Here is a 19,228-nt window from a genome sequence, read left to right on the forward strand (position 1 = left end):
TTTGTAGAGCCTAAGATTCCAGTAGATATAAGTGGGGTGGGGAGGAGTTTGGCTGGTGAATCTTTGAGCTTTTGGTCCACTCAAACCTCCAGATTTTTCCATAGGAACCCTATGGAATTGTATAGTCAATTTTTTTTGGAATCCAAATGTAGGACTTTACATTTATTCCTATTAAATTTCATTTTTATCAGAGTTGGCCAAAATTACTCTGGTTTCTCATCACCTTAGGCCAGGGGCTGTGCCTTCGCCAGCCTTGAGGTTTCAGCCCAGAACTGCGTCCATCTAATGTGTTTCTCCCAACACATAGTCCCACACCACCGCCTCTGTCTCTTCTCAGCTTCGATATTGAACAGCTAGTAGTCTGAGGTGGGCCTGGAAGCTGAGCTAGGGGACTAATTATGAGGAAGACTGGGATGTTGGCTTCTTCATGGGAATTCCTTTACTGATGGGATTTCTCATGTCTTCTCTGGCCTATACTTTGCTCTCACTCTGAATACTTGCCACACGCTTAATTTTAAAGCCTGGTAATTGCCTGCTCGGACTCGGGCTAGCATGTACCAGAGCAGAATCTCCAAATCAGAGAACAGAGATGTTCTGATGTCTTTCCTGCATGTGGTCTGCTGCCCCTGTCTTTTGCCACCTTCAGAGGACCCTCCAGATGGGGCCAGCCTTGGGGATGACCACCTGCCTCACTGCTCCTCCCCACCACCCCCTTAATGCCCTGGGGTTTGAGGCTGGGTGGCTTCGGTGAGGTCACCCGCCCTGCCCCCTCCCATGCCAGGTGTTTGGGGTGTCCGGCTGATTGTTGGGGACTTGTGTTGACAGTTTGTATCGATCCTATGTCTAACACGCTGCTTAATTCCTGTGTGATTCTGTCTAGCTCAACAGTCGGCCTTGCTGTCCAAGGGCCTCCCCTCACCTTCTGTACCACAGCCCCCTTTAAGCAATGGATTTCACTACACGTTTGTCTAAGCATCTTCCAAGTAAGCACTAATGATTGCATCTGCTCGGCGTGCCTGGCTTGCTCTCTGTGGTGCTTCCTTGCCCTGCAGTGTGGAGCATGTCTCCTTCTAGATGCTTCTCCTCGAAGTAGTGATCGGGGGCCACTCTCCTCCCCCGATGAGATCGACTTATTTCTGTCAACTCTGTCTAAACTGTAGCTGGGAGAGAAAATTTTAGTTCAACTTAGGCACCTCTCCTTCCTAGCTGTGTGTTTGGGTGAGTCCCTTAAACTTGCCAAGCTTTAGTTAAAAAACAGATGCACACACACACACACGTGCGCGCACACGCACACGCACACACCACCACCAACAACACAACAAAGAAACACAACAGGAAAAAAATAGGAGATGATCATCCCAGCCTTGGCAACCCCACAGGGTTGTTGTCATGGAGATCAAATGAGCCACTAGCAGAGAAAAACACTTTGAAAACTAGGAGGGAAAACATCCCTCCATCCTCTGGGACCAAGATTCGTCACAGAATCTCCGAGTTCAAAGGGAATCGGGTGACTTGTCCAGCCTTTTCCATGCCTGAAAAGGAATTGCAATAAACTCAACTGGGTGCTATCTAAATGGGAAAGGCTATTAGGATCTTATTGCATGATGCAATCAGATCTCTGTGAACTGTTTCCTTACCACCTGGAAAACTCAAGAAACTCTCATTTCATCTATTCCCCAATAACCCAGGTTCAATTTGATAAGCAGATGCCTCAGGCTAACAGGTTGAACAGCCAGCTCCGATTGTTTAGAGAATGACTCCTTGTTGTTCCTGGTGTTTGGGGGGGAAGGAAATGTTAGATGTCTGCCCCGTGGGTCAGTTTATTCCTAGAAGACTAGCAATAAAAGGCAACACTGGTGGGTATCTAATTTTCCTGTCTCATCATATGGAGAAGGAAACTGAGGCCTGAGAGATGAGGTGATACTTAAGGTCACACAGATTGTTCACAGCCTAACCAAGTTTACACCCCGCTTCCTTTACTCGTAGATTCAGATTCTTGGAGCTGAAAAGGATATTTGAGATTGTCCAACACCCATTTTGCAGATAAGCAAACTGAGGCATGGGGGGGGCAGTTAAGAGACTGACCCAAGATCACACAGATGGCTAGTGGCAGTGGGCAAGCGGCACCCAGGAGGCCTCGTGCAGCCCCTGCTTGTGCTTGTGCGCCCATCATGTCAGCCCTGCACTTGTGTATGTGTGTGCACGTGTATACACGTGTGTGCGCCCACGTTCACAGACATGCTTCTTGCCCTGCTCGTGTGCCCTGTTTCTTCACTATTCAGGCAGATGGCACTGACCACTGTTCGGCTCCTAACTGTACTCTGTTTTACTTTGTGCCAGCCCAAGCAGTGAGTGACCAGTGACCCATGTCCCGAAGAGAGGCCTGGAGCTGAGAGCCCATGGAGCCAACACCCTGGGAGAAGATCACTCACTTTCCCCAAAGGAAATTCCAAGAGCCCGGAGAGGGGTTTTCTGAAGGGGGAAGGGGGGAAGGGACACCCCCACCCTCCCAACCATCCTGTGAAAGAACTACTGTAGGCTAGTTACACACACACACACACCCCACTTTTGTTTTAGTTCTGACTTTTATATATGTATAAAAAGGCACTTTTAATACATGCTGTAAAATACTGACACTATTTTAGAAACTATATTTTTTAACAATCTCAAGGGCTGAGTGGATGGAAAGGTATTTATGCAGATGTGGCAGGGTGGGGGGGGGCCACACACACAGGTCCAGGTACACATTTGGAGAGCAGTAGATTGAGTCAGGAGAAGGAGAGAGGTAAAGAGCTGGAATCACGGACACTTGGAATCATCATGGACACTTGAAAAGTACGTTGTGCTTGAGGTGAACCTGGGTGAGAATTTAGCTGGAGAATGCCTTCCTGGGAGCTGGAGCCAAAAGAGTGCAAGGATTCTGCTGGGAGGAGAAAGTCGATGATCCCTCCTACTGTTTCACCGGACACACAGATTGGCACCTGCCTTGAAAGTCCCTTATGCTTAGCCAGTATTGTCAGCAGAAGCCCTAGACTCCAGCTGCCCTTTGGTCAGAGGTGTGCAGAGGCTGGCTTCTGACCAGCTGGGCACCCTTTGGCAATGTATACACTTGCAGTATATGTACCTTTAGAAGGAATTGGGTCTTCTACCAGAATTTTTTTTAAATTCACTTTTAAGAAATGAATGAATAAAATTTGGAAATACCAAATGGGGAGAGAGAGAGAGAGAGAGAGAGAGAGAGAAAGAGAAAGAAAGAGAGAGATAAGTGATTTAAGTCGTATAGGAAGCAATAACTGAACCGAAGGGGATGCTTGACCAACACGTCTTGATTTTCTCTTCAGTTGTATGCAAGACATGGCCTACTGGAGTGTCAAGTGAGTCCAGAGGGGTTTTTGATGTCCCGTCAGTGGCCTTGTGGTTCCAGGGGCCTCAACCTTCACTCTGAGGTCTGCTTCACAAGCCTCTCCTTGTCAGGTGGTTGTCTTGGGCCAGTTTGTGGGAGGAAAACATTTCTACAGAAATGAAAGTCGGTGACACAACAGGACTTAGGGTTAAGCGGCCAGCCTGGAAGGAGAAGGGGCGGGTCACCGAGATGTTTGCAGTGTTTTGCAAGACTGTTAACGTGCTCCAGTTATGTTTTCCTGCGTTGAAAACAAAAAAGTTATTTTAAAAAAAATCTAGTGAGTGGAACTACAAGTCACTGATTAATATAAAAATTCCTATTGTTTTTTGACTCTATTCGAAAAAAAAAAAAGATTCTTGAAGCTGTTTAGAAGACACAGTCTATTTTTAACTCACTCCGGTTACTGCCAGTGTCAACTTCATAACACTTGCCAAAATGAAATGGTTTTATTTTTGCCTTTATAAAAAATTTTGTTGGAAAAAAAGGAAATGAATATTTTGCAAGAAAAAGTTAATTTAAATAAAGTGTAATGGCTTGAAAAAAAAAAGGTATGTACAGATTAAAATATTAACCAGACACATTTCCTGGCTCTTTCTGGGAATCCTAGTAAATGGCTGTTAATGGATTTTTCCACATATTTTGAAATCTGCTCTGGCAGCCCTGTGTTGTGCGGGCTTCCCCATATGCTTTAACTCAGCCTTAGAGAGCACCATTCACTCCTAGCAATTTCTTGATATTTGGTTTAATAAGAAATTAGTGGGAGGGAGCTAGGAAAAACACATATGTTTCCAGGGTTCAGCTGGTCATTCTGCAGCTGCTGGGCCACTCTGAGGACAGGCTCTTCTTAGCTAGGCAGAAAACAAGGAGCAGCAGGTTTCACTCCAGCCTCGATCTGGAGGCCCATTTCAGGGATGCAGATCCCAAGGCTAACAACACTGAAGAGTGGAGTCATATTAAATGGCTTTAGCTTGTGACTTAGGCCCCAACAAAAGAAATCAAAAATCCCATTTGGTCTCAAGTGATGTCCTTTTAAAAAAAAAAATTGTTTGCATTCCCCAAATGCTTCAGTAACAAGGTGTTAGGAAATGTTAAAGAAGGATCTTTCCCAAGGTGAACACCAATGCTTCAAAGTGACTTTCTAACTGTTTAAAGCAGGGAAATTAGATTCCAAGGTGTTTAATAAATTCAGGATGCTGCTCTCTTAGGTTTCTGAGCTAAGACTGGAAAAAAAAATAGAAGGTAACCTGGCTTCCAGTCGCTCTTGTTGATGTCTCTCTGTAACCATGATTCAAAGCAAGTTTTAAAGAAGAAGCTCAGGAGATGGATGACCTTAAAAAATAAAAACCACACCCCAGACCACACTTTTCATAGTCACTGTTGGTATTTCTAGGGTTCTTGAGCCCTCTGCTGGCAGCTCATCAGATACAAACCTAAGGCATGCGTCTGTCTCTGCCCTTCTTTCTTCTTCCTTTCTCCCTACATTCTTCGTCTTCTCTTCTCCCTTTCTTCTTCTTCACTGCCCCTATCTCTTCCCCTCACCTCCCCCCACTCTCTCCCTTTCCCTTCTGTTTCTCCCCCCGCTCTTTCCCTTTTCCCCTTTCCCTTTCTATCCCCTCTGCTTCCTCTTTTCCTTCTCTCTTCCCTTTCTCTCTTCCTCTCTTTTCTTTCCTTTCTCCTGCCTTTTTCCCATATCCCCTCCTTTCTCTCTTCTTCCTCTCTCCCCTTTTTCTCCCCCTGCTCTTCCCCTTTCCCTCTTCTCCCTCCTCTACCATTCTGTCACCTTCCCTCTTCTCCCCCTTCTCTCTTCTCCTTTTGTCCTCCCTTCTCTTTCTTTCTCTTTCCTTATTCCTTGCTCGACTGAGTTTTTCTTTAATTTTCCAAGTTGGCTGTTGGCATCCTCAAAGCACAGCACACTTAGGGATAAAATGGTCCCTATACTAAATGTGGATTACTGTGCTCACTTTAGCCAATTTACAGGCTCTGCCCCATGGAATGTGTATGTACATGTGAGTCTATACATATGTATTTTTAGGTGTGTGTATGTGTAATTTTAGGGTGACCCTAAAGATTCTCTTTGGGCCAACGGCCATTATCAAGGGTTGGCCGTTAGCAAATACATTCTTGTTTACAACTCTTAGGAAAGCTAATTAATTATTTGTTAATTTAAGTATGATTATATCTTCCTGACCACTGTCATTCTATGAAAATCCAGATGAGATTGGGTCTTTGGCAAGAAAATGAAAGACTGGCAACTCATGCCTACTGGGAAAATCAAGGGTGCTGCCTTGTAACAATTAGTGGAAACTATGATCAACCAAAAGAAAGCTCAGGTAAAACGAGCAATTGCAGCTGATGACAGCTGTGAAGGTATGGCTCCAGTCAATAGTCACTGCCTGTGTGACGGTAGGAGCCGAGATCTGGAATGACATTAAGTAGCTGATTTCATTAGTAACCAGAAGTAAAGACCTTGAATGAAAAATTAATAGCTTTGCCTAATCTTCTACCCTACTCTATCGAAACAGAGTTCCTCATACCCATGATAGACATTCATTATCAAATGTTGAGGTTAGATTACACACATATTCCATATATCACTTGCTTTCCATGATAATCTTCTATTTGCTGTCTCGTCAGACAGTGAGTTACCGGATGTTGGTTCACCTCCTGGGGCTGCCTGGCCTTGGAGCCCATTTGTTGGGCTTCTCAGGGGTTCCAGACTCCTCCTTCCTAGTTGTTGCATTGAGTTTTGCTGAGCTAATGAGGCCTTGGGCTAACAGTCCCAGCACCCCCCTTACCCTGGTCATCTGAGGAGTGGGGTCCAGTCGCCCGGCTTAGCCAAGAAGGAACAGTTAAAAAGCAACCTGTGTTGGGTCTCTCTTCCCTGGCTGTCTTGATAACTCACCAAGCCCCTGTAACATGCCAGGCTTGGATTTTTCCAACCTCTGAGGGAGGATTCACTGTTCCCTCCTGGGTTCCTGATGAGTAAAGGTTATTCTTCTAATCCTCGCACCAAATTTCCTGAGACTTGGAAGTCGAATACTCTGCTCCCTCTGCTTCTGATTAACGTCTAATGTCGCGGGTGTGTGAAAGAATTTGCCTGTGTGAGTTGTTCATGGTTATAAAAAGAACAAAGCCACGTACAGGAAAGAGACATGAAAAATGGCAATATCCTTTCCACCTGGTAAACATCGCCATTGGTTAGCTGGCTCGACTCAAAAGGCTAACATCCTCATTGCTCTCCTTGCAAAAGAAACCTTTCTTCAGAGGGGCGCGGTACAAAGGAAAAATACAAAATGCACGTACATCACAGTCCCCGGAATTCTGTTTGAACACGCGTATTGATTGGCGCTGACCCCTTTACATTTTTTTCCTATTATTTGAAAAGGTTCATCTAAGTGTAGTGAATTGAACTGGTGGGTCTGAACTTTCCATGAAAACTTCTTGAGGTATTGCTTTAGTTCAAAGCTTTGGAATTTTAAAGGGCATTTTTAATATAAGCCTGCTGAGGTATGCACTGCCACTTTGGATGCTAAACTCCTCGTAAACCTGGAAAGACAGAGCCCAGAGGCGGGTTGGACTGAAAAGACAGTGGTCAGCCAGAGAGTGGCTGATCATCTCCTAGACCAAATACTAACACAAAGGAAAGTCCTCAGTACTGGGTAGAAGCTGAAAATGTGCAGCTCGTGGAACCTACAAATACACACCACCCAGGAGTGTATGACTTGGCATCTCAGCGTAAAGGCATATCTTTCTCTAGTCCTAAGGCATGGACCTCCCCACTCACCGCAGATTCTTGCCCCCAGGATTTGGGAGAGGAGTCACATGGTGAAGGAAACAGAACCTCCCACCCTGACCACTTCCTACCCACCTTTTCTACCAGGAGAAAAGTGTCTTTTAAAAAAAGTTTTAATAGAATATGAATATGAGGGCAAAGACCTTCAGAGGATACTCAGTCCAATCCTCAGCAGGAGGTCCCTCCTCAAGGGCTCACCTCACCTTCATTGGAAAATCCTTTGTGACTTGGAGCTCACAACCTCCCACCCCATCTTTGGATATCTCTAATCATTAGGAAATGTTTTCCTTTAAGCTGATCTGCTTTCTTGTTATTTTCAACGAATCATTGCTTCTACTTTTAAAAATGAATTTTTTCTACTATCAAGCATTTTTTTTTCTCTTTGATCTCTCCCTTCCCTCAGCTGGGGGACAGCGGGGGGAAACCCTTGAGGCAAATGAGCATGGTAAAGCAAAAAACAGATTCCCACCTTGGCCATGTCTTAAAATGTGTGCCTCGTGTAGCCCACCATCTCTTTGTTGTGAAATGGCTGGCATCCTCCATCACCAATCCTCCATGATCATTGCATTTTTCAGAGTTTTTTGGAGCCTTTCAAAAGTGTTGGTTTTTGCACGGAGGATGTTATTGTGTAGATTGTTCTGTAACGGTTCTGCTGATGCGGTATCCCTTTTTACAAAACAGACTTTTCCATCATTTCCATAATATCGAAGGCAAGGGAATAGGAATTTCTACGGTACCTACTATGGGCCAGGAACCATGTGAAGCACTTTATACATATAATCTCATTCAGTCCTCATGATAGTGCTGCAAGATAGCTGCTGTTATCATCCACACTTTATATCTGAGGACACTGAAGCAAACATAGGTCAAAGTAATTTGTCCAGAGTCACACAGCTAATGAGTGTCTGAGGCTGGATTTGAACTCAGTCCTTCCTGACTCCAGTTCCAGCACCACCGGCTGTTTCAATAGTGTTCCGTTACATTTATATGCCATACTTTATTCAGCCCTTTGTCAACTGACGGACACCTCCTTAATTTCTAGTACTTTGGTATTACCAAAAAAAAAAAAAGTTTGTTGTTTTTTTTTTTTGTGCGTTTGAGTCCTGTTCCTCTTTCTTTGCTCCTGCTTTTAAAATGAATAATTAGGAGTTCTTTCCCTATGGACTTTACTCCCAAGACAAGGAAAGTTCCTGAGAACAGGTGGGCCTTGCTAGGACTCCCATCTACTGAAATCCATACTTCAGGCTGCCTTACGAATGAACAGCACACCCTTCTTTACTTTGTCCCCTAATCTACGGGAAGCCAGGAATGCTGCTGCTCTAGGTGACAGAAACCCCACTCCGCCACCCCATCCCACAGGTAGAGCGAGCATTAGTGCATCTGCTCACCTCAGGGTATCCTGGAAGGCTTTGGGGTTTTTTCTTCCAAAAGTCTATGACCTTGTGAGGAGAGGCCTTTGTCCCCACCTCTGATCTCCCTGAAATCTCCAGCTTCCTGGCTGCTCATTTCATGCTGTCCTTGTAGAATCTCTGTGTGTAGGCAGTGAGTGAGTGACCTTCAGAACGGGCCCTGGTTTACAGGTGCAGGGAAGCAGTGGGCTGGAGGAGAAGAGAAAGCTTGATTACTTGGCCTTTTTGCAAACCCCCACTGAAATGCATGCGTGCCAGATCTGTAGTATTCTCCTCACCTGCCTGTCTAGTGACCCTGTTTTAAAAAAACCAGGAATGAATTTAGTCTGGCTCTTGACAAAGCAGTGCTACAATCATCACCTTATACATGCCGACAAACAAGCAGCCCGGGGCACTGGTAGGTATGCTGAAATTGAAGCCTCAGAACCTGAGTTTGAATCTTGCCTCTGCCGATCATTAACTATGTGGCCTTTGTCAAGTTCCTTAGCCTCTCTGGGTCTTCTTCAATTATAAAAGGAAGGAATTGGACTAGATAGCCTCTATGGTCCCTTTCAGCTCTAAACCTACAATCCCTTTAAAGTCATGCTGGGTTTAGCAACTACTGTGTTCACTGTGCTGGAACTGGAGTCAGGAAGCCCTGAGTTCAAATCCAGCCTCAGATACTTTCTAGCTATGTGACCCTGGGGAGGTCACTTAATTGCTGTATGCTTCAGTTTCCTCAGCTACTCATAATATTAATTATTAATGATAACAATAATATCATTAATAATGTCAATATTATTAATAATAGCAGATCAAATGAGATATGTTACATGCTCAGCATAATGCCTGGCACTTAGAAAATGCTTCTTCCTCTCTGCCCCTTGCCTGTGCTATCTTTACTCACCCCAGCAGGTTAAGTTGTAGAACAGCGATGGTGCCCTTCCTTACTTCCCCACAAGGGGCACCCTTGTGTTCACACTCTACAACACGGCCCCTGAATGAGTGTATGACCATCCGACTTCCTTCTGAAACCACCCAGGGGTGTTTCAAATGAGTTCCTGCATAGCCCCGAGTGGCTTTTCCTCCTCTGCATCTCTCCTTGGGACTCTGAGAACCCCAAGGACATGTCAAGACTCAGGAAATGGTTTCTGGCTTCCATCTAGCCCCAAGTGATGCCTAGTCAGGACGGGAAGATAAAATTCCAGAAGCCCAGGGACTTAAGTGCATGCCTGTTTCTAGCATCTTTGCCTAGTCACAGAAAGAGGATCAGAAAGTAATGTGGCCTGGTTAATGTAGCATTGTAGGCCCTGGGCCAGCCTAGGGGGAGAGAAGTCACATCCTAAGCATATGTACCATTTATTTGGCCTGTTGTTTTAAAATTGAGTGATTCTGCAATCATCTCTGCTTCTCTTCCTACCCCTTAAGTACAGAGAGCCAGAAATGCTGTCATGGAGTCAGAGAAATCCCAGAAGAGACCCTTTCTCCCTTCCCCCCTCAGCTTATTTTTAAAAGGAGGGGGCTGTGTGTATGGCGTGGTCCATACACACAGTCATCTCGGTCTATGTTTTTAAGTTATTATGGGCCAAAAAGGGAATAAGGAAGGGCTAGTCACACTGCTTGGGAGAGCATGGGGCTGGGCTCAGAGACCTTAGAGAGAAAGCAGAGCCATCACTTCAGTTTTGGTCTTCTCTTTCAAGGAGAATGACTATCGGAAGCCTGGACAGAGTAGAACAAATGTGGATATAACTAAATATGAGTTACGTTGTATTTGAGCACCAAGCAAATGAAGGCAGGTTAAATCTCCCAACCTGAACAAATTCTAACCAAAGTTGCTGAGATCATTCACAGATGTGATCGCAGAATTGTCAGTAGTGACCTTTGAAGGTACAGCTGAGTTAATAGAAAGATCAGGGGATGGAGGTGAGACCTGGGCACACATCACGGCTTAGGTCAGTCACAAGTTCCACATAACATTGACTGTGTCAGCCTTGAGTCTTTTCTTCTCTCGGGTAACCACCCCCAGTTCCTTCAATTGCTCTTCATAGAACATGGTGCCCAATTCCCTTCCCGCACTGGTGGAAAGCCTCTGGACACATTCCAACTTGTCAAAATGCCACGAGCCTTAGCCTCCTTAAAAGTAAATTTCATGGCAGCCTATGGGACTTCATGTTGGGGATGTGCATGAATGAAGTGTGTTTGGTTTGGGGTTAGGGCAGAAATTGGGGGCCATCTCCAGTCACCTAATCTATATGTGGCCACTAGATCCAGATGGCTCTGGAAGAGAAAGTGAGGCTGGTGACTTTGCACGGCCCTGCCTCACTTAAATCCAATCCACTCACAGTCATGGCATCACCTCCTTGATGACATGGTCCTGTTCTAGAAGGAAGGACAAACAACAACAACCACAGGGCCGATGTCCTGACAGCTGCCCTTCGGAGATTGTGGGTCTGATTAACAAAAGAGCTAAAAAAAAAGGTTGTTTAGTCCCTAGGCAAGTTCTCTCGGGCAACCTTACAAAAGCAGATAATTCCACCTTTGAAGGAAGAAGTCGCAGCAGCAGGTGACAGCAACTTTGCAAGAAAGCAACAAAAGATTGGTAAGCCTAAGAAACACCTATGAAGCTGTGGCCAGTTGTTGGGAAACAGTTATAAGGAGGCGCTGTAGCAATCGGGAGACTTTAGGAATGTGACCTGTTGAGGAAGCATTTCCTCCCACGTGTGAGTGCATGTGTGAAAGGTTTTGAGCATAGGGCAGCACATGGCTGCAGTGAATGTGGGTTCAAGTACGGCCTCTGAGGCTCACTAGCTGCTCAACCCTGGGCAAGCCACCAAACTACTGTCTGCCTCAGTTTCCTTATACATACAACAGGGATAATAAAAACACCTACCTCCCAGGGTGGTTGTGATGACAAAATGAGATATTTGTAAGTTCTTTGAAAACCTTTAAGTGTCACATAAATGCTATTTCTTATTATTATTGTAGAATAATTCTACTAGGCAGCATTGTACAGTGGAAAAAGCAGTCAAAGGACCCGAGTTCAAGTACAACCTCTGATACTTTCTGGTGACCTTGGGTGAATCACAACTTCCCTGGGTCTCAGTTTTCCCATCTGCAATGTGAGAGGATTGGACTAGACAGACTCTGAGTCCTTTCCAGAACTAGCCCTATAATTCTGCTTGAAATTCCCTTGCTGTGTACTTTGCTCTTCTGTCTTAATTAAATACTTTACTTTTTGACTTATGGTTCCTTCCTAGTCGGTTGGAAGAGAGTGGACTGGTTGGGTGTTTGAGCCATATCTGTGTAACCTTGTTATTATTGTTGGGGCTTTTCAACCATGCCCCACTCATGGTCACCCTTGTCTATCATGGGTGTTGGAGAAGGGACTCCCAGCATGGGGTCAACTTTGCTCTAAGTGACTTCTGATATCTCTTCTAATTCAAGGATGGTACTGTGCTGCCCCCAGTGAATCTGGGTGGCTGGAATGTGCCTTGTCTATATCAAATTGGTACCAGTATGAGGAAGGAGGGGTACAGAGAGAGAAGAAGGAGATACAGGCCCCTCCTCCCAGAAACCAGATGGAGGAACCCCCCATTTTCCTTCCCCCCAAAGTGAAAACATTGTGACCTAAATAAAAGTTAAATTGGGGAGGGGGCAGCCAGCTTCTGTGGTCTACAAGCCTTTGTGCCCTCTTCATTCTCCTCCCCCTGCCCTTGGACTTTGCCCAGAATGTCCTGCCTGCTCACTTTCTCAACCCCTCAGTGGGAAAGTCAACAGGGGGCTGCTTCATGGGGGTGAGCCCAGGTTTAGCTGTAAGCAGGGCTCAAGTGGTGTGCTTAAGAGCAAGCTGGCTTTCTCCCTATTCCCTCCTACCAATGCAGATCCCTACTAACCAGCCCTGGTACCCAAAACTTCCACCTTGAGCATTGTCTTTAAAAGACCCCGGTGGGTGGCACTAAGGCGACACTGAAATATGTATGTGTACATGCACATGGACACACATATATAATTATACACATACATATATTTATACATGTGTATATACAATACACAAATATACACATAAACATGTATATGTGTAGATGAGGTGCTTGGACTCTAAATTCTAACAGCCTCTGCCTGGACCCCAATTCCAAAACACATCCAGTTCTCATAAACACATCTAATTCTCAAAACATATTCTCTCTCAGGCTGTTTCTTTCTAGCTAAAGGGCAGCCTGCCCCAACTTATCTCTGTTTCTTCCTTCGTAAGCAGCTATGTACAACTATAGATTGATTTCCAGATGCTGATAACTGACTGTACACTGCGTCATAACCATATTTACTATTTACTGACCTTTCTAACATGTATCTTAGAGATAGTATTTTGTCTAACAAGACACTAGATGAGAAACTATTCCCTTTAGCCCTGACCGATAGTGAATTTAGTGATGTTTCACAGTAAAGACCATACCCCTAGTAACCCCTAGGTGGGCTATTTCCTAGAGAACTCTGGGTAATATGCCTTCGCAATAGATATTAAATGTGCATGTTCCTTTAAGAACCAACCACTCCTTGAAGGAGCCTTAAACCACTCCCTAATCCCCTCCCTAATCCCGTCCCCAAACACCTGACATGTCCCCCCTTAATCCCCTATTAGCTTCTATAAAGATTCCCCCTGCACCTCTGTATGGTTGCAGGTTCACTAAGAACTCTTGCCCAAAAGCGTAATAAATCTTTGCCTCCTTGACTTAAAGAATGCTTATGTCCGCGAATTCATTCCAGGTGGCCTCGCCCTGGGAACTTTGGTTCGGGATCCCTGCATCCATGGGTTTCTTCTCCCCCTCTACATAGATATACTGCTTTTGTTCTTGTTGGGTTGTTTTTAGTTGCATTTAACTCTCCGTGACCCCATTTTGGGGTTTTCTTGGCAGAAATACTGGAGTGGCTTGTCATTTCCTTCTCCAGCTCATTTTACAGATGAAGAAACTGAGGCAAACAGGGTTAAGTGACTTGCCCAGGGTCATACGAGTTTGAGGCCAGATTTGAACTGAGGAAAATGAATCTTCCTGACTCTAGAACAGGTGCTCAGTGCACTATGGTGCCATCTAGCTGCCTACACATATGCATATTAATTGTATACTCGTTTATGTGCATACATATATACATACACACATATGGCGCTATACCCTAAGAACCACTAGGCTTTCCCATTTCCCTCCCGATTAACCTGCCTATGTATGTTGTCTTCTCTAAATGTGTGTTTCTTAAGAAGAAGGACTGTTTGAATTGTTTCTATCCCCGGAACTTCCACATGCTTGGCTTAAGTTAAGCCCTTAATAAATGCTGTCACCTGGAGAGGGTGATGGAGAGCTGGGCCTTCAGGAACTGTGTTATCTGGGCCTAGAAAGTTTGAATGAGGAGGGGGGAAGGGAAGGGATCTAGGACTCAGGCAGCATGCCCCAGTGGGGAGCCGTGCTACTATGAAGAGGGATTGTCTCAATTTTTTATTTATAGGCCCAGAATTTCGCACATGCTTGCTACATAGTAAGTGCTCCTTCTCTCTTCTTTCTCTTTGCTCTCCTCTCTTCCTTCTGCGTCCAGGGCAGGCTCATCCTGGACCCTTCCATTTGAGCAGGGAGTGCCCAGACACTCGGTTGTTTTTCCTCTTCTTCGCGCCCCCCCACCCCCACTCTCCTTCCATCAGGAGAAGACTCCAGGCTGGAAAGGAAGATGGGGCACTGGGGCCATTCCAGCCTGGGGACAATGCTTGAGTGTGCAGAAGAGACTGGCCTCCTGGGGTCCGATTGCTGTCCTTCCCCTGCTCCCCACCATGCTACTGCTGCCGCCAGTGCTGACAGGCTGGGGTTTTTGATGTTTGCAGGGGTCCCGAGTCACTCCCCCCTCTCCCTACGTCTCCTCGGGGCTGCAGAGCCAACCTCAGTGCATAATTCACCCTGGGTTTCAGGGACGGGAGGAAATCCACAGAGGCCTCTACCCACCGTCCACCGCAACATCAGAACAACATGTACAGGTCCCTTTGATGTGAATTCCCAAACCCGCGCCTCCATCCCCTGCTCAGAAGGACCCAGAGCTTTGAAGCTGGCCTATAAACTGAGCTTTCAGGAATAAAGTTCTGCCTCCTCTTCACAGAGTGGACGGTGCACACTCTAAAGCTGTTGAAGAAAATCGTGAACACCTGATAAATAATTCTTTCTGGGACCTAGAAGGATTCCTTCCATTTAAAGGGGGTAGAAAAAAACACTGACCCTTTTTAGTGAATTTCTTAGGTCTGGGGAAGCCTTTTTTCGGGTCTTTTCACTGCAGGTGCTTGGGTGGCACCAGTTCACTTGCAACAACAATCACCTCAGGAGGAAGCTTCTCCACCATTTCTAGAGCTGACTTTCCCAACTCCTCCCTCTCTTCCTACAGTGTAGAGGGCCCTCCACCTGATACTGAAGGGCTCACCTACTTGTCACCGTCACTATAGGGGCAGCTAGGTAGTGCAGTGAGCCTGGAGTCAAGAAGACCCAAGTTCAAATCTAGCCTCAGACAGTTATCCTGGGCAAATCATTTAACGTGTTTGCCTCACTTTCCTCAACTGTTAAAATGAGGATTATAACAGCTCCTACCTTGCCGGGTTGTGTGGATCAAATAAAGTATTTGTAAAGAAACTTAGCATAAGGCCTGGCACCACAGACTGTAAATTCCTTCATTAGACTGTAAGCTCCTTGAGGGAAGGAACTGTCTTTTGTCTTTTTTTGTATCCCCAAATGCTTAGCACAGAGCCTGGAAATGTTTATTCATGGATTGACTAACTTAGTAGGCATTTAATAAATGCTTATCTCCTTCCAGTGCAGAAAAGATTTCATACAAGGGTTGGTACCCGAGCTTGGCCTTGAGAGATGGGATGGATTTCGGGCAGCAGGGGTGGTGGAGTCCATGGGAGAATTCTAATGGGTTGGAAATAAGGGGGTGTAATGGGAGGTAAGACCGGAAATAGAGGCTGGGGCTGGACTGTGGTCAGATGCTGGAAATCAAGGCAAGAAACACTTATTAAGTCCCTACTGTGTGCCAGGCACATAGTACCTGGTGCCAGGAGCCTAGCTTAAGAATCAGGAATACAAATGCAAGCAGACAGTCCATGCCGGCCCTAAAAGAGCTTACTTTCTGTGGAAGACAAGATATAAAGAGGGAGTGGGGAGAGTTGGGGGTAGAATAAAATATGAAACTACCAGTCTCAGGGCCATGAAAATGGATGGGGAATCTCAATTCAGTCCCACTAACATTTATGATGTGTCCCTGGTGTGCAGAACACAGTGGACCCTGCCCTTGTGGAAACGACAGTAAGAGTTCTGGGGAATTTAAAGCCTCATCCTGAATCTGGTCCGTTCCCCATGTCCCAAATCTGCTTCCCTTTTACAGATAAAATAAGCTCCTTGAGGTCAGGGCCTGTTCCATTTTTGACTTTGTATTTTGTGCTATGTGCCTGGCACAGTGTAGGTATGTATTAATATTCACTGATCAAGCATGGGAGAGGGAGACCATCTGGCAAATGGCTTCAGAGAAACCCTGACAGCAGTGACGCATCATTCTTAACTGCGCCAGCCTCAGGAAGGAACCTGGCACCTTCTCCCATTCCCTTTGGGAGCTGGACTAAGGAGGAGGAGCTACCCAACCGTGGCAGAGCGGTGTATCCTGGGCATTCCTTAGTCTGAAGGGTCCTCAACCACAAAGGTAAGGCTGCTACAGACACAAGGACCAGGACAGCCTGACAACATGGACATAGGGGATCTGGGGGCCAAGGAGATTCTGCTTCACATTTAACTAAGATGCAGACCTTTGGCAGAGGGTACTCTGCATTTCTACTTTTCTTTGCTATAAAAAACAACAGCAAATGTTGGTTAGCTGGTGACGAGCTTTTGGGGTGGCGGGGGCGGGGGGAGTGTGTGCAATATTTGGTTAAGGCACCACCCATAGCTTACAGTCTGGGTCAGAGGAAGGATACAAGCAGGGAAAACTCTAAATACTCCACATTTTCAGAATAAAGGGCTACGGGTGGCTCAGGAGGGCAGGTTATTATCGATTTGAGTGAATGAATTCAATGAATGAAAAAGCATTTAGTTAGCCCTTACTATGTGCGAAGTGATGAGGATACAAATAGAAAAGAGTCTTCTCTTCTCTGAGCTCAGCCTAATGGGGGAAGATGACCCCTATGTAGGGAAGGTATCAGCTGCAGGTCAGATAGAAAGGTCCCACTTGGTCCTTAGGGTGTGGCTGCAAAGTGGATGGAAATGCCTCTCCTTCAATGTTGTTCCCACTGATAAAATCTTACCAGTTTCTAATGCAGAACCACTGGATCATGTTAAGGTTTTGGGGGATGGGGGCCTTCAGCAGACACAAATGCAGCACCACGAAGGGCAGCTGCCAGGACTTATCTCCACAGGGGGTTGTTTCCCAGGATGAAGCTCACTAGGACTGGGTTAAAATGAGGGAAAGCTTCGTGGAGGGACTGAAAAGAATGGGTTAGAATGAGAAGGGGAAAAAAATTTGAACTTCAGCACCCAATAATTAGTCATGGGAATTCATCTGAAACTTTTTCCCCCTAAGGAATTGATTCAGAAAAGTGCCTTGGCTGAGTAAGATGGCAGCCTCATTTATCTAGGTTATTGCATTCACCCTTAGGTCATAATTATGTCTGTCTTCTTCTTACTTTTAGCCTATGATTTAGCCTATGATAGCAAGGGCTATCCACATTCCATTTATATGCCAGGGCCTAATTTCATCTTTGTATTCTCATTGCCTAACAGTGCTTGAAGCATGATAGGGACAAGACTGGAACTCCCTCTACCTTCTAAGGCATTCAGAGGTTAAGGGACTTGCCCAGGGTCACACAGCCAGCCAGTATTTATCAGTCAGGGTTCAAATCAAGGTATCCCTAACTCCAAGGCCAGCTACACCCCAACTACTTTTCTGTTCTGCACCTAGGCACTTAATGATTATTGAATTAAGTAACTTACTTTCATCCTAATATAGTAATCCTTAGCACTTCTGGGATGCTTAGCCAATATTGATCAATCATAGGACCATAGCTCTAGAGCTGGGATGTCACAATCTAGTTCAGCCTCCTCCTTTTACAGATGAGGAAACTGAGGCCCAGGGAGGCTGGCTGACTTGGTCAGTGTCAAAGGTGGGATTTGAACCCAAGGCCTGTAACTCCAGAGACAGTGTTCTTTCCACACTAGGAGAGAAATGATTACTTGGTTGGGAGAGGTACCTGCCCTTGGCCTTGGTCCCACTTTTTCTTGTCCTGTTCTGTATCTCTAGCCATCAGTTCCATGAACTGACTCATTCCTTCTCCTTTCAATTTCCTTCCAAGATAAAGACATCAAGGACAAGGGATGCCCATGGCCCTTCAGAGCTGCTTGCTGTGTCCCATCTACTGCCAGGCTATGGCTCCACATGGTGAGGACCTTCCCCTTTGGGAGCCAGCTCCTGGAGGAAGGAAAGCAGTCTAGCTAGCACCTGCCACTCTCTCTGCAAGTACTTCACGGATTTTCTACAATTCACATTCCCGTGCCCAGAAACCTGTGGCACACATGCAATCAGCCAGCCCTCTGTGGGACTGCACCTTGCTCCTTAGGATACTGAATTCACACATACCCTCAAGCCACCTTGGAAGCCTTTTCTGAAGTCTCAGCTCGGATGCCTCCTATGAAGCCTTTCTAATGTCCCCGGGTCAGTACTCCCTCCTTCCTCAATTTTCCTAGAATGTTTCGTCTGGGTCACTCCTTTGCCTATGCATGCTCTGCCCCTCACCTCCCTTACTGGAGTACCAGCTCCTGAGGGCAGTGAGCCACAATTCATGCCATGGCATCTGGATTTAGTATTTTTAACAACTTTAAGGAAGGGGTCTAAAAGGCTTCACTAGACTGCCCAAGTGGTTCAGAACACAAAGAAGCCTGGTTCAGTCTACTGATGCCACATCAAGTTTAATCCTCTTACACAGCAAGCCTTTACATGTCAGAGATCACATTCCCTTTGTCTTTAAGCCCCCCAAAAGAAAGTGAAGTCCTCTCACCCATACTAGTCTCCCTTTGCAGATACTTGTCAAATCTTCCTCTTGAGACTTGGCCCGGAGAATTGAACACGATACCACAGGTGTGTTCTGATGGATACGGAGGAATTACAACCTTGTTCATTTTGGACACTAGCCAAGCTATCCTGTTTTGCCCACCATACTGAGCCCCCATTTTTTTTCATTATAAGCTACTATTTCACTGACTCCGGTTGAGTGACCACAGCCCAGTAAAAACAGCAAAGGGGCCAGCTGGCCTGGGTTTAAGGTCTTCTTGGCTGTGTGACCTTCACCAAAGATTGCTTATTGTAGTGTGGATGTGAGGCCATCTCAGTGGATGGCAAGCTTTTTAGGTCCCACCCTGGTTTCAACGATGGCTATTGTTATCCAGCTACCAGCTCACAAGCATATGACTGGCCACAAGGTGACTTCTGGGGAGGTTGGTCACATCAACTCATGAAATATATATAGAGGGGCTGAAATCAGTGGCAGGAGAAACTACACTGATCAAACAATCCCTAGATCTTTTGAAGTACCAAAGAAACTCCTTTCTATATGAGTTTGACACCACTGACTTAATCTAACCT

The 19,228-nt window shown here is 45.7% G+C and overlaps 1 protein-coding gene across 4 annotated transcripts in view; it reads left to right on the forward strand.

Annotated features, from left to right (window-relative positions):
* Positions 1-2,555, forward strand: part of PLEKHA7 (pleckstrin homology domain containing A7) — a 245,303-nt gene extending 242,748 nt beyond the window's left edge. For 3 of the 4 annotated variants that reach the window (XM_036763071.1, XM_036763070.1, XM_036763069.1), the window contains one exon: positions 2,341-2,555. In XM_036763071.1, the coding sequence (XP_036618966.1) occupies positions 2,341-2,363 (23 nt within the window). In that variant the 3' untranslated portion in view covers positions 2,364-2,555. Of the gene's footprint in view, positions 1-880; positions 1,214-2,340 lie in introns of those variants that run through there. The other variant, XM_036763072.1, reaches the window with a different exon arrangement.
* Positions 2,556-19,228: the final 16,673 nt, after the last annotated feature.

This window comes from Trichosurus vulpecula, chromosome 6, assembly GCF_011100635.1.
Source record: "Trichosurus vulpecula isolate mTriVul1 chromosome 6, mTriVul1.pri, whole genome shotgun sequence".
Taxonomy (NCBI): domain Eukaryota; kingdom Metazoa; phylum Chordata; class Mammalia; order Diprotodontia; family Phalangeridae; genus Trichosurus; species Trichosurus vulpecula.